General features: G+C 30.6%; 2 protein-coding genes across 2 annotated transcripts in view; both read right to left on the bottom strand.

The window, feature by feature from the left end:
* Nucleotides 1-774, bottom strand: part of LOC132749696 (atrial natriuretic peptide receptor 1-like) — a 37271-nt gene extending 36497 nt beyond the window's left edge. Inside the window, exon 1 of the mRNA XM_060739553.1 lies at nt 205-774. Within this exon, the coding sequence (XP_060595536.1) occupies nt 205-500 (296 nt within the window). The 5' untranslated portion in view covers nt 501-774. The remainder of the gene's footprint in view (nt 1-204) is intronic.
* A 4434-nt stretch (nt 775-5208) lies between these two features.
* LOC132749695 (atrial natriuretic peptide receptor 1-like) overlaps nt 5209-14895 on the bottom strand; it is a 33598-nt gene continuing 23911 nt past the window's right edge. The window contains exons 12-23 of the mRNA XM_060739552.1: nt 13120-13216; nt 12453-12639; nt 12063-12139; nt 11209-11385; nt 10660-10831; nt 9930-10082; nt 9255-9435; nt 8702-8842; nt 8260-8452; nt 7729-7891; nt 7156-7266; nt 5209-6883 (exon numbers count right to left, since the gene is read on the bottom strand). Of these exons, the coding sequence (XP_060595535.1) occupies nt 6414-6883; nt 7156-7266; nt 7729-7891; nt 8260-8452; nt 8702-8842; nt 9255-9435; nt 9930-10082; nt 10660-10831; nt 11209-11385; nt 12063-12139; nt 12453-12639; nt 13120-13216 (2122 nt within the window). The 3' untranslated portion in view covers nt 5209-6413. The remainder of the gene's footprint in view (nt 6884-7155; nt 7267-7728; nt 7892-8259; nt 8453-8701; nt 8843-9254; nt 9436-9929; nt 10083-10659; nt 10832-11208; nt 11386-12062; nt 12140-12452; nt 12640-13119; nt 13217-14895) is intronic.

Genomic DNA, 14895 nt, shown 5'->3' with positions numbered 1-14895 from the left:
TACTTCTTTAATTTTCATTGCATTCAAATTAAATATTGCAAAAATTGATGTTAGGGGTATTTAAAATCGATTAACTGTCATTGTATGAACAGATGGTAGAATAGAATAGTCGTCTAGAAAGAAAGGGTCTTTAACGTGTCAATTCTTATCATACAAAGTGGTGTATACATTGACCAAATGTTAAAACAAGATAAATGCACATACTTAACTGTATATCCTTTCAGAATATCATTTTGAACAATATTAACTAAGGCGAGTTTTACGGCCCCGGTACTTGTTGCAGCACTTAAGTTATAGAATTCTTTTGCTGGGGCGAGCCAAGCTATACGGAACTCTTTGTCATCCGGGTGTTTCTCATTTCGTCTGCAGCCTTGACTTTTCGTCTGCTGCACTGGTGTCGGCTGCTCAATTACAGTAACAATGGCGTTGGGTTCAACAGAATCGATCCTTTTAGTACATACGTATAAAATATATACTTCAAACAAGTATGAAATCTTCATTATCTATGTAAAATCATGATATCACGAAACTAAATTAAACATTGAATCGCTTTAATTTGACACAATCACACACATTTCATAATACATACGAGTTTGTATTTTTTTATTTAAAACTTTTCCTTTTGATTTTCACTTCATTCGATCACATAATAGTCTACTTGATTATAAATCCGATCTCTTAAGCTTTTCATTACCTAGAATATGTGTATTTGGCTCTATGTTCACATAATATGGCGTCTATGTTATATGTGGTAATTTTAGCAGAAATTGGACGGCCATATTTGTTTAATGTGTGTACTTTTGTTTTAATACAGCTTTGTTGTGACGTACAACGTAATAACCAATGAAAATGACGAGTTGTAATTTAACGAAGATGGTTTTTACATGTCACATCATCAATTAGAAGACAAGCGGACCGCAAGGTTACACTATGACTATATGTTATTGTACACCAAAAGTCATGTTATCATTTAAAACATTATTTGTTTTCATTCACGTGATTTGGTATCATACATTTTTATTTACAAACAAAGAATGCGTTGATTAAGATTTGGAAAGTAGTCATTAGTATGTATACAAAATGATGTGAGTGTTAACTGGAGTAACAAGAAATTGTCAGAAAGTAGAAACATTGGCGACTGTATTTTCTGATGAAGAAGCTACATATATTTCACTTCGAAGAATTCCATGCCTGCTTACTAACGCATTTACAAAAGTAGTCTTTTTCGTAAAAAACATTTAATTACATTCTCAAGATAAAAAAGAATTGTTTTTCTTTCTTTATTTGTTTTAGTTATTATTAGCAGTTACCACATCCAAAACCAAACCACAAGTGAATGATCACTTCACCGCCATTAATATTCATTAAAAAAGAAGAAAATTAAAACAAACAAAAAAACTTGTGCATTTGTTGAATCAATGAAATGCCTGGAAAACAGGATTAGACTTACCTGAATAATTATATTGTAAAATCAACCTGAAATTCCATCTGCCTGCTTAAACTAACTATACCATGTTGTATTGTTTTCTCGCTGAAGGCACAATTCTGCTTTTAGTTGATTTTCACGAACTCATATTGAAAGCTATATAATATTCGCCGTATGAATATATATGCGAATGATTATAAATTCTTAATTTCATCATGCCATGTTTAAATGGGAGCTTGCATTTATCACCACTACCCATAAACAGGCTGAATCAAACCTTCCTTTAGGAGGTTTGATTTTATTCCATAAACGACGTTCAGTTTGTACATGTTTAGGAAAAAGTTGAACTCTTTGTACTTCTGTAACTTGGGTTAAGGAAATACGCATAGGTTCATACGTGGTTCCAAATAACATGTCAAAAAACCGACGAATTCCTTTAATAAATTTTCGACAAAAAATAACAACAACAATTGTCGTACCGCTAGACAAATGCCCCCAGATATTTGCGCCCCCTAAGTTATTGCGGACATTTGTCCGTAGACTGTTTTTGAAAGGCGGATAAATTTGTCCATGAGCTTGAGGTAAGATATAGGTTTCAGTTGCTTGGATTTTGTGTACTAACGATAACTGTTGTTTTTAAACATTCATTTATCTGCCAATTGCATTAAACCTCCGCTAAATGTTAGCTTGTAAATATTCATGAAATCCGAACCTAATATTCTGCTTTTAAAAATTCATAGACAAATGGTAACCTATTTATCAATTATTTCAGGGCCACAAAGCAATAATTCTGTATATTTCCATCTTTTTTTTTGTTACTTGTAACATGCTAATCCCACTCAAAATATCTCAGAGAGTACATTTTTAATAGTCAAAATGAGAAACATGCATGAAAAAATCTTGAGTGAAGATTAATGATATGTCTATCTCGCATGATATATTTTACAATGTAGTTTCTATTGAAAATGAATGAGTACATGTACTTGTATTATTTTTATGCTGGAGGTCAGCTTCCAACAGTTTAACTTGTTCCTGTTGTGGTAACTGCTGTTGGTATTTTTGTACTGTGATTGTGTGGTTGCCCATTTTCTATTTTGTGGATTATAGCGTTTACTTTAGGAATAATTTGATGGTATTTTGCAAAAGGGAATCGTGGCCTGGTTCATTACTATAGTAGAAAACACCTGCTTATCTGATTTTTTGTTTATTATGAAATTTACTACTTTGGGCTTTGGACAAATGTGATCTCAGTACAATTTTATCTTAAAAAATTCTGTGATCAGTCGGGTTTTCTTTATAATTCTTCTTTACGTCTTGATAAGGATTATTTGATTTAATTTGAATCCTTCTTGAAACAAAACACCTCTTCTTGGATATCTAAGTCTATTATCAGATTCTTGAGTCATAGTTTTGGTCATTCTACAATAAAATATTTTTTTTTTATCATGAAAGTCATCCGCAAAAACAGGCTAGTGCCATTGCTTTGTTATATTTCGTACTTAGGTCAAATAAACTGGTCTTATGATCTTTTTTTAGATAATTAACTAGGCCATTAAGTGACCCGTCACATGTTCTGGTTCCGGTTTTCAACTTTCAAATTTGATTTTTTCTTTCAACAATTTAATTATAAAGTACATTAGTAATAATATTACTACATGGTCTTTCAGCGAAAGTGTCATTAAAAAAATTCAATGGTTCTTTCTGTAAAAGATAATGCTAATATGAGCGCTGTTTTTCCACTTGACCACTGATTCAATCCACTGATCCTCTCAACTTTAGTTTTACAAGAAAGTTAAGTTATGCCATTATATAATATTGCTTCGGTGTTGTCATTACCGGACAATGTATCAAAATTGTTGTCTAAAGGTTAATTCTGCTGGCAATTCTCTTCAAACGCCATCATTTCCCCCCGGAATTATGTTAGATCTTTCAGGTCTACATAACTCATTATGTGTCCGTGATTGTTTGCGCCTTCTTCTAACTCACTGTTGTTAACAACAAGGGGATATACTGTCATATTGGTGTTTCTAAGCCTTTATAATAACAAGTGTAGTAGCTACCAACTTTAGATAAGAAAGTAACTAAATTTTAAAGACAAAGTAATTTCTTTCGGTCTATAAACCCTTTTATTTGTTCAAAGCCTTAACAAACAACATAATGGCTTTTAAATTTTAGATTGATAAAAGTAAAGAACAAGAGCATTTAAATAGTCAAGATTTTTTTTCCAAAAGCATATTGATTAAATTGGAAATAAATTTTCCAAGTCCGTAATATCTGTCCTGAAAAAGATTAAGTCATAAAAAATGACAGCTGAAATTTATGAAAAGGAAATTATCAAGAACAAAATTACCGGTACCAGATGAAATTTACTAATGAACAAAAAGTACAAAAATGAATCAAAATCTGTATTCTTTAATTTCAACTTCTTTTTTATTGGGATACAAACGCTGCAATCAACATAGTACATGTGAATGTGTTTCAGAAAGTTTTGCTAGCCCCACGTTACAAAAGTATCTCTTAACAAGAAAAAGTACATAAGTTATATTAATAATAAATCATGTCTTACAGGTAACATATAACATAAACTATTGCGTCAAAAAACGATTTATTTGATCTGTTATAGAGCTGTGTTTAAAACAGAACTAAATTGAAAGTACACAAAAATGGTCGACATTAACAAATTATCTAGTAGCTTTGTAAAATATAATTACATATTAAAAAAAACGTGTCGTTTGGCTCAACAAATACATGTATTTTTATAACTATTTTTGAAGTATTGATATATGACGGGCTGAAATTCAATATATATCTTTTTTACACATGTGATATAAGTTTCATTTAACTTTTAGATAGAAAAGAAGAATATCATGAAATGGTAAATATTGATGATGCTTATAATAAATTAATGTTTTAGAGAACTGTATTATAATTAAGACTTTATATTCAATCTAATTGAGACTTTGTCGCATAATATAAACAAAGAATTTTTTTTGTAGATATAATATGTAATTTGCAAACAAAAACAAATACAAAAAATATATAAATTGCATTGAAATATCAAACAATATACACTACACAGTCATGAGCATCTGCTGAAAAGGGTAAAACAACTTTGATTAATGTAATTTGCCACCCATAAAATGTGATAAAACATATTGCTGTATTATCATTTAATTGCTTCTTCTCAGTAAGACAAATATTATCAGAGCAATGGAAATACTTTCTAATGGTTTTTCAATTATAACAGAAAACACGATACCAAACTAATGTGTCAAAGGCCAACACGTTTTTCCTTGAAAACATTATTTCATTCCTAAAACAATAGTAGAACATTTCATTTTTCGTTGACAACATGCTTGTTACATTCATTTAATTCACAAGACACATACTAATACGTGTACTAAACTTTTAAAATTTATCTCCATATACCCCGTGATTTGTCTAATTAGATGAAATGTTCATGGATTTTGATATGCATATTTAACCAACAAACAATTAGCCCAGACTGGGTTTCAAGGACGCCAAAAAAGAAGGAATACATTTTGTTATACTCTACAAAACAGAAAACGGAAAGAGAGATAAAATAAATCCATACTCTTTAAATAAACGAGTTTTATAAAAGAAAATAGACACATTTATTATATACTTATAAATGAAATATTGATGAAATAAAATGCGTATTTTCATTTCCGTATTTTCACTGTAAAAATTTATTTTTCACTACAGTGAAACATATTTTCCGTATTTTCACTGGTGTCTTGCCCGGGACTACTATCTTTTAAATTCTGCCAGTACACAAAATTTAAGGGAAAGTCTTTCAAATTTTAATATCAAAAAGGAGAAAAATGTATATAATAAACAGAAAATTCAAGTTTTTTCTATAAATACACAATTTATTTTCATCTTGTGGCATAAAAATTACCATATTTCACTCGTGGCTACCGCCACTCATGAAATATTTATTTTCATACCACTCAATGAAAATAAATCATGTATTTATAGAAAAAAATTGAATATCCTCTATATATTCACGACATGTCAACTAATCAATCAGTTATGAAAGCTATACATTTTGAACAGTATTTATATTCCATTTTTCTTCACATTTTTCACCATGGATTTCTTTTAAAAGTATTAGATAATAATAGAGTACTGAATGCATTTGAAGTGCTTTCAAACACTTTTAATTAAAATTAAATAAAAAAGAAAACATCACAATTTCAAATAATAGACAGGAATATTAATATTCGGTTTTAGAAAAGTGAAAATCTTTTCTTGTTCATACAGATGTACAGTTAATTCTTTTATTCAGGCCAAACACAAAATCATCATATAGCTATTTGTATAACGCAATCTGATAAAAAGCAAAATAAAGGTGAAAGCATCAATTATAAAGTTTGAGACAATGATTGTATTATGATATTATATTTATCGATTTAAAAAAAAACTTACATTTACATTTGAAATGAAGAGAAAAAGAAAACAAACAAAAGTAACTATGAGTCATTAGGCAAAAGTCATTTTTGTTTTGTACTTTAAAAGGCTGATTATGTACATGTACATCTTTTGCTAGAGATATTACTTCAACTTATATCTAATTCAAACGCTATCACAAGTAAAATTTAGATATTTTCTTTACGATTTAAACGGTTTATCACTTATAAATATATATTCTCTTCGGCATGGAAGACATTAAATGAAATGTAAGGTCATTGAAATTTTCTTTCTTGATTTTAATCTTATTTCATGCATTTTCATAAGAAGTGCAGAACTAAACCATCTCCAACACATCATCTCAGTCAATTTAGCACTTTCAGTTAATTACACATTTTAACAAAATGAGTACAATACCATACACTTTCTGTATTTTCATACTTAATTACATTAAAAGGAACCGTGTTAGTGTCATATAATTCCTTAAAACATTTACTACAGACCTTTGCTCTTTTTCAGATAACTTTTTTTTGTATTCTCAATAAGCTTGGCGTCACAAACACGTGCTTTCGAGTAAACCTGTTTCTTTTAATTTAAACTTTTCGTCTACTTCGCTTCCCTGAGAATTTTCTGTCACAATTGTTTCATCCTTTTCTTCCAATGAATCATTTGAACTATTGTGTATTGAGACACTTCGTGAAATATTAGAAATGTTTGATATTTGTGAAGTTTTTGGTGTTGGTGCACAGTTTGATGATACAAATGAATAACAAGTAGATGGCGATGACACAAGTGATGCCATAGAGTTCAATGAAGTAAGAGATACACGATTTCCTCCTTGCCCACTCTCTACGTTTTCATCGCAATTTGGAAGGTCTTTTTTAAATCCTTCTTTTCCACACAAGAAATATGTCCTCATGTTTCCTTTCCCCTTAACAGGAATTTCACCTCTACAAACAAGATGGTAGCCAGGGTATTGTACCAATGCATTTCTTGATGTTAAACTCAAGTGAATACGTAAAGCTGAAAACAAAACACAAATAAAACGTTTAAAAATGATGAGTGAACAAATTCAAAGAATAAATAATGATAAATGATATGTCACAAATACGTACTGTTTGAGTAAGAATGTTAAACAACGACATTTTAAATCATATTCATTAGTATCCATGGTATCCAAATATCTAAAGTCATTTGACTGACTTTGGTTTTTACTTATAAAAAAGTACTGCTGTTTGTGTTTTTTCTCAGCAAAAGATAGAACACATTTAATAACGCAATCACAATTAACTTACGAAGACCGGTAGATTCCATTCTTGAAGCGGTGTTGACTGTGTCTCCAAATAAACAATACCTCGGCATTGCCAGCCCTACAACACCGGCTACAACTGGACCAGTATGTATACCTTGGATGAAAATAATAATAGGGTTTAAAATGAAATTGTTTATAAATTAGTTTTGTATGACATTTGATATAAATAACGATTTTGATTACAATTACATTTAGTGACAAAACAATCGTTCCGACATATAATTAATGTGAGTTGGCAATACATTATAAGATTGCTGAATGTCATCGGTTTTGTAAGTGGACTATGAATTTTTCTTCGTTTCAAAACATCATTTCCAAAGATGAAGTACAAAACATAAATTTGACAAACACAGCAAATCACGGCAAGTGAATTTCAAACGTTATCTACACAATGAATTGTATTTTAGTTATCAAATATGTTAAATATTTTAAAGTTTTGTTTCTAGATGAATTTATATACACATTTGCAAATGATCTTCATTAACTTGTTTACAAAGTGATATCAGTAAGAAGCGAATAGACAAAACAAAACAAACGAAAAGACAATGTAAAGTACCTATTCGTATTTTGACTTTCTTGTCCGGTTGGTGAGGAATACAGAATGTAGATACGGAGGCTAATATGTCTAAAGCACAGTCGGCTATTTCCTTAATATGACGCTTCCCATTCCTCTTTGGTAATCCACTCGCTATCATGTAAGCATCACCGATAGTTTCCACCTTAATTTCCAAAATAATAAGTGTTTAAAACATAAGAATGTAAGGTTAACATTATTCAAGTTAAAACATATTTTAACATCTCTACCATATTGTCGCAAATCTGAACATGAGAGGTATAAAAAGAGTACAATAGACGGTAATCAGAGCAGGTTAAACTATATATTATGGACTGCATACAATTCCAAGTCATGCAACACAGATTTAGTATTTTTATTAAATCCAACTACTTTGGCATAAAAGCACGATATTGAATTCACGACCAATCAAAAGTAGTATTCCGAGAGATTGTTACACTTAGAGTAAAAGATTTTAAACTCAAAAATAATAAAGTTTTCCAGTCGAATACCCTTGACGTTGATTGTACTCACCTTGTAAACGTCATATCGTGTTATTATGGCATCAAATAGTGTATATAAACTATTCAAAAGATTGACTACTTCTATTGGCGTACTGCTGGCACATATTGAAGTGAAACCGACAATGTCAGAGAAATATAATGAGACATCATCAAAATGTTCCGCTTTTATTGGTCGGCCCATTTTTAGCTCCTCTGCAACCGTTCTGAAAAGACACAATGATTTTGTAACTGACTTATTGTTTATGAAAAAAATTCAGTTAAAAAATGCTATATCTAAAATTATGTTACATCTATAAATTTATTCTCTACTGATTTATGTACTGTTCAAACTTTACAAAAGTCTGTTTACCTAAAAGTTAATGATATAGAACGCCATTTAAGCACTCAATCATTCAATCATATATTTTTAATTTGTGATCGAATCAAATGACATGTGATGTACTTATACGTACTGTGGAAGCATTCTATAAAGAAGATTTTCTGTTTTTGCTTTCTCTGCGTCCAGCTCGCTTGTTCTCTCAGCTACAAGTTCCTCAAGATGATTGGCATACTTTTCTAACATAACAATCATGTTGTCTATCATAGACAAGTTCCTAAATATAACAAATGATACATTTCATGTATAACTGTTGAAACTCTCATTTAATTTATGTTCCTTCTTACTATAAATTGGAAATAGAGATACCCTTTCCAGTACAATATATAGACTAGATCAATCACGCGTTAATTACTTTTAAACATAGTAAAATAAAATCCGTCATTTCAAGTTTATATCATAGTACTTAACTCGGATCAATGTATTAAAGTCGAAGTTTATTTCTCTCCTTTTCAGATATATCTGCCATTTTATATTTGGAATTACTTTTAATGAATATCACCATTCAATTATGTTTCGATTTTAATAATTAAAGTTAAAAAATACAGATGTTTGAATTCAATTCTTCGAAGACTTTTTTCCGTATACAACTCGTATTTTATGGCATCGAAATGAAAAACCCTACTTACTGTGGATGAATTTTGTTGAGAAGTTTACCAACACGTGCTGCCGCGGGTCTTGAGGACGGGTCCTCGCTCCAGCAGTCCATTATAAGAGTGGCCAACTCTGAATGCTGACGTAACTGCAGGGACAACATTGGTCGAAACACTTTCTCCCCTTTATTCGGGCATTTTATTTTATCAATGATTTCTGAAATTTGATTTTCAAAATTAATAAATCAGCTATACTTTTACAAACTTTTATACTTTCATTCAACATTGTACTTCATAATTTAATACTCAAACGCATAAGAAAGCCTTTCAGATTACACATATCAGTTATCTATTGGAACACGACGTTACTGTAACAAAAAAAATACATACAAAAATATATAAATATATAAATAAATAAATAAATAAAAAAAACACAACAAAAACCCAATGAAAACAAAACAACTACACAAGAATAAAACTTAACTTGAAATATTTTCACATCTCAGATGGAAGTTTCTCCTTTTGGTACGTTAATCATGTAGATATGGTAGCATAATATTTTGATAAGGTGATTAATGTCGTATAATTTGTGTTGCAACTTGTGACATATTTAATTACTCTTAACGAAAATAAAAGTTATAATTGTAAATGCCGAATGGAACACAATATTTTGTTTTAATATATTTCAAGATATTACGTCAAAATACTTACCATGAGCAACTAGAAATGGGTACTCCGTGTATGGGGAGGAACGAGTGAATATTTCCTTTAAAATGATTCCTAAGGCATAAATGTCAGCTTTCTGTTTATCATAGGGTCTGTCCTTCCCGTCTCGTAAACATTCAGGCGCCATCCACAACATTTCTATATCAATAAAAATTATCAAGATTATCACTTGTGAAAAATGCTCGATGTTTTTGTTTTGACTCTTTTTACAATGCAATAACCAAATACGTTAAACACAATGAATTTAGTTCTCTTTCACTACATATCTGATTGAAAGAAACTGTCTAAATCTCACCTTTGCACATTTAATACCTATATAAGATTTCAAAGGAGTTCAATGACTATGTTAATGTATGTTATGTAGGTATAGGTATATAGAAGCACATGTAAAGTCTCATATTCTCTACCTTATAGAATAACGCCCCTTAATATGCAAATTTTAAATGACTAGCTTTGAACAAAAGTATTTTCAGACAAAATAAATCAAGTATGCTTAATAGTCTTCTCTTACTGATATGTTATTTTGTGATCTTAAAATGAGTTATTTGTCAACGGAATAAACACCATATGTGTCATTTACAAGAAATTTATGAAAATAAATAACCGGCGCTACACGACAAGAAAGGCGCTGTATTTTTCATTACCTGTCATTAACAAAATATACTAAAAATGTTTTCATGATACCCTAATAAAATAATTGAACTAAATTCCTTACTCTCATAATGAATATCTTCGTTTGCTTGTTGAGATGCTATTCTACCCATCTCCCTTATCGTCGGTACACCGTAATCTGTTAGTTTACAAGTCCATCTACTATCAACAACACAATTCATGCTCTTTAAATTGCCATGAAAATGTATCTGACCCTTGTGGATGTACTCAAGGCCCTGTAAATACAACATTTTGTTATCGTGTGTGTCATTTTATCATTTACCTTAGCTTGTTTTTTTGTTACATGTTCAGTTGTTAGTCTGAAATCCAAACCATGTTCTAGTTTGGTCATTTTGAGATAGAGACACCGAACTGATTGCACTGCAGACTGACCTGGCTGCAAATTGAAGAAATTGGCTCAAGGAATCTAAATATTGATCTAAATATTGGCTGCGACCTTTTCCACCAGCACAAACAAAAAAAAAACAACATAAAAATGCTAAATTATCAATGTGTTACATTGTAGAAACTGCAAACGGATTCAAAATCATTTGATAACGGTTTTAGTTTGCAGACTTTCCTACAGTTTCATGGTCACTGTTGTAAAACTAACCTTAGAGACATCATGACTCAATGCAAACATAAACATTTGGTCTAATTTGATGTTCTGGTTCCAGATGACGTCTTGTAAACTTCCCTTTGCGCAGTACTCCCAAATCAATAATGCGCGGTTTGGTTCTACGCATGCGCCGACAAAAGCACATATATTCTGATGCTTAATCTCCATTAACTGAAAAAAGGAGACATAAAGATTGTGAAAAAGTTAAGTCTTGTACAGTCACAATGTAAAAAACATATTTCTGTACAATAATGTGTAAAAGAACAAAACTAAATGCAAATAACGGTATATGTTCATATAGGTATAGATAGGAATTCATCTCAAACACAAGAATAATTGAAACTTTAGTTTCAAAACAGGTGAAACTACATGCAAAGTTCAAATAGTGAAAAACAGAATCTCTAAAGAAAGCCCAACAGAGCAAAATTGGAAATATTGCAGACTCGGTTTGATTGAGCAAGTTACAATCCAAGCCCATTTGCGTCACTTTCATTTAACGGCCTGTTTTATTTCATTTTTATCATAAGTTTAAATTGCCCAAAAAATGAGCTTTGCAGGTAGGACATATCATATTGAATTTCAAATAAAAGCTTTGTTAGTATTGAAGTTAATGATCATAAACAAAAGCTTTACTACAAATGTTAACCAACAAGGATATCCAACGCCGCAGTGCTGGTCATTATAATAACGACAATTTTTCTGCAAAATGTGTAGCTAATTAATAAATACAATTCAAATAGGACCATACAATCCTGTAATGAGCAAACTAAGCAGTCTGTTTGATTTAATACAACACTCTTTATTTCTAAATTAAATAATTATTGAACCACAAAGTAAGGAGTTCAAACCTGATTTAATTCTTGCAAAACGACTTTTGTTAGATTGGAGTTGCACCGTTGAATCTTCTTAACGGACGTTAAATTACCTGCAATGTCACAAAATAAAACTACAAATAGAATATGTATTTGAAAAAAAAATAAAATAATGCAAAAACTTTAAATGCCTAGATTAAATGTATCGAAACGATATAAACATTTTTTTATGTAAAATATGATATAGAGTTACTGTGTGTAACAGTATAAACAATATAGTCATATTATTATAATATTATTCAAAGTTTTGATGTATTTATCTATCATGTTTTTTTTTAAATAACCACAAAAGCTATATTAATTTAAAAAAATCATATACTTGTAGTAAAATCCTTAAACAACATAATTGCAAAGGATCAAACATACCTCTAACAATAGCCACAGATCCAAACATGGCGCTTGCATCAATTGACTTTAAATGGACATCTGGCGAACCTTTCTTCCCATTATGTGATGTTATTTGCTTAATGTCTTTGTTGTCCTTGTCACCTGTATTGTACCTTCTTCGTTTAAGCGTTTTTGAGGACGGTTTTCGTAGATTTTTGAAGCTGTTCTGAATGATGTAAATGAAAATTTTAATAATATAAGCCGAAGTTTTTGTATCAGTCATTTATTTTTCATGTTTGTCTTTGTATTGCTGGACACATTTAAGTGATTCATTTGCGCCTTAAACATGCAAGTGTCTATATATGGTTATATAAGGTTTATAACACTGACTTAGAAAGCATTAGTTTTTCTTCCATTCGTTTGACTTACTTTAAGTTCTAGTGTTTGTTTAGAATATTTCAAATTAGAGAGCAGGCTTTTCCCTATCTTTATCACTCAATTAAATATATAAAACATTCTATGCATAACGTAGTGTCTTGTTTATAAATCCATACTGTAGGACATAAATCCTTCCCTCTAGCATTCAATATACATTAAACAATTCCTTTCCTCCCTGGTGGTGACTTTTAGAAAAAGGGAGAATATTAGAAATAAATCACACATATTTTATCATGTCAATGAATTAAAAATGATGAAGGATTTTTACCCGAAGACTGCCGCATATCCATGCTGTTACAAAGTCTATCTCGTCAAATCTAACTTGCCACAACATACTTTGAAGGTTCATCTGTCGGCGGTAACGCCTGGAAAATGAAATGATTATTTTTATAAAACTAGTTGACATCTATAACGTGTGCAATTATTTTTTAAATGGAAACGACATAAAGAGCTGATACTTACTGAAATTACCAAATTGCATAACACAATAATGTCCTCATTTCATTTTCCTATGCTATTTCTTTTATAGTATTATTTTCTTACAATAACTGGTACGCCCCCAAATTCAATTTCATGCCAAGCTAAATACCTAACCGGATGTCGTGTTTTGCTGTATTGTTATGTCAGAGTGGCTTTCCGTGAACGTCATCTTGCTTTGTTGATCTTTGTTCTCATGATTTAACCCAATATATGTCTCATTTTTCAGTCACAGCGATATTTTAATATATACAAAAATATTTTATTATTTTCTGCTAAAACTCAAAAGCGAACAACAAGCTTAACTTCTACACACTATTTATAGGAATTTATCTAGCTCTCATTAAACACGATGTCTACTTGTATTGCACTTGTAAAGCTTAAATGGTTAGCGAGTATATTTACTTGTTTCGGTTGAGGTTTCAGAATCCTTGAATTTCTTAAAGTAATACGGTGTCTACAACAATATAAGGCTACTAAGTGAGAAATAGTCCCTCAATTCTATATAACCAGTCAAGAAAGAGCACCAAAGGAAAACATAAAGGTCTTTAATGAGCTAAGGAGTGCAAATGGAGTAAGTTTCTTATCTATGTCACTAGTACATAGCCAGGCCAACCACACTATCTATACTGATGACTGTTCCATTCCTTTCAAAATGTTAGTGAACTGCCTCAAACTCTTAAATTCAAAAGAGTACAAGTGTATTATATAAATTCAGCAGGGTATTGTGTTTAACACTTATACATAATATAAAGACGCAAAAAATAATATCAAAGGTGTGGAAAAGCATCCTTACAGACATTTAAAAATGGATTTCATAATGTTTTGAAGACAAGTATTCAGATAAAATCATGATAAAGCAAGACCAGATGAATGCGTGGATGATGTTTACATTGCAGTTTGACATAAAACGATCTTGTAAATCTGTCACGTAAATGACATTTTATCAATAGATGTTTTGCATGACTGTAGTTGCATTCGAGCTTTCTAATACATAAGTAGTTTGAACGATGTAACATTTGATTGTCTCCTTTATGCTATAGTGTTCTTAAAAAAAGGTTTAATTGTTCTTTTCCAGACACAACAGACATTATTTCCGGATTAACACGCTCTGTTTGCAAGGTTAGGTAAAATGTTTTGTAAAAATCATTCACAAACACGTGTAAACATAATACATTTCACATAAGGCCAGTTAAAGGCGTATTTACACATGCTTCTCCCATATTTGATGCATAAAACCCCGAAATCCTGTTTAATTCTTATTATCAGATAAGTAGATTACAATAACATATTTGTTAACAAAAGAGCACTGGTCAATGTTTTAGGTCATAGTAGGAATCTATCCATTGGTAACAAATCTTTGCATAACTTACTGATTTTTATTCTGCCCTTTTGTCAGTTCAAGATTATAACATAAACTTTTACATTTTTTTTTACTTGTACTGTATTTTTTAAGGTTTCATTAAGATACAATAATGCAATGTCTTGTCTATTTGGAGCGGAAAAGACGTTTCAAGTGTGAAACATTTTAGGAATTTTTACGTTCAGTTTGTTTTGGGCAATGGAA

This window comes from Ruditapes philippinarum, unplaced genomic scaffold (assembly GCF_026571515.1).
Source record: "Ruditapes philippinarum isolate M1 unplaced genomic scaffold, ASM2657151v2 ctg178_1_1_1_1, whole genome shotgun sequence".
Lineage (NCBI taxonomy): Eukaryota > Metazoa > Mollusca > Bivalvia > Venerida > Veneridae > Ruditapes > Ruditapes philippinarum.
The sequence above is the reverse complement of the archived record's forward strand: the minus strand, read 5'-3'. Positions and strand labels throughout refer to the sequence as shown.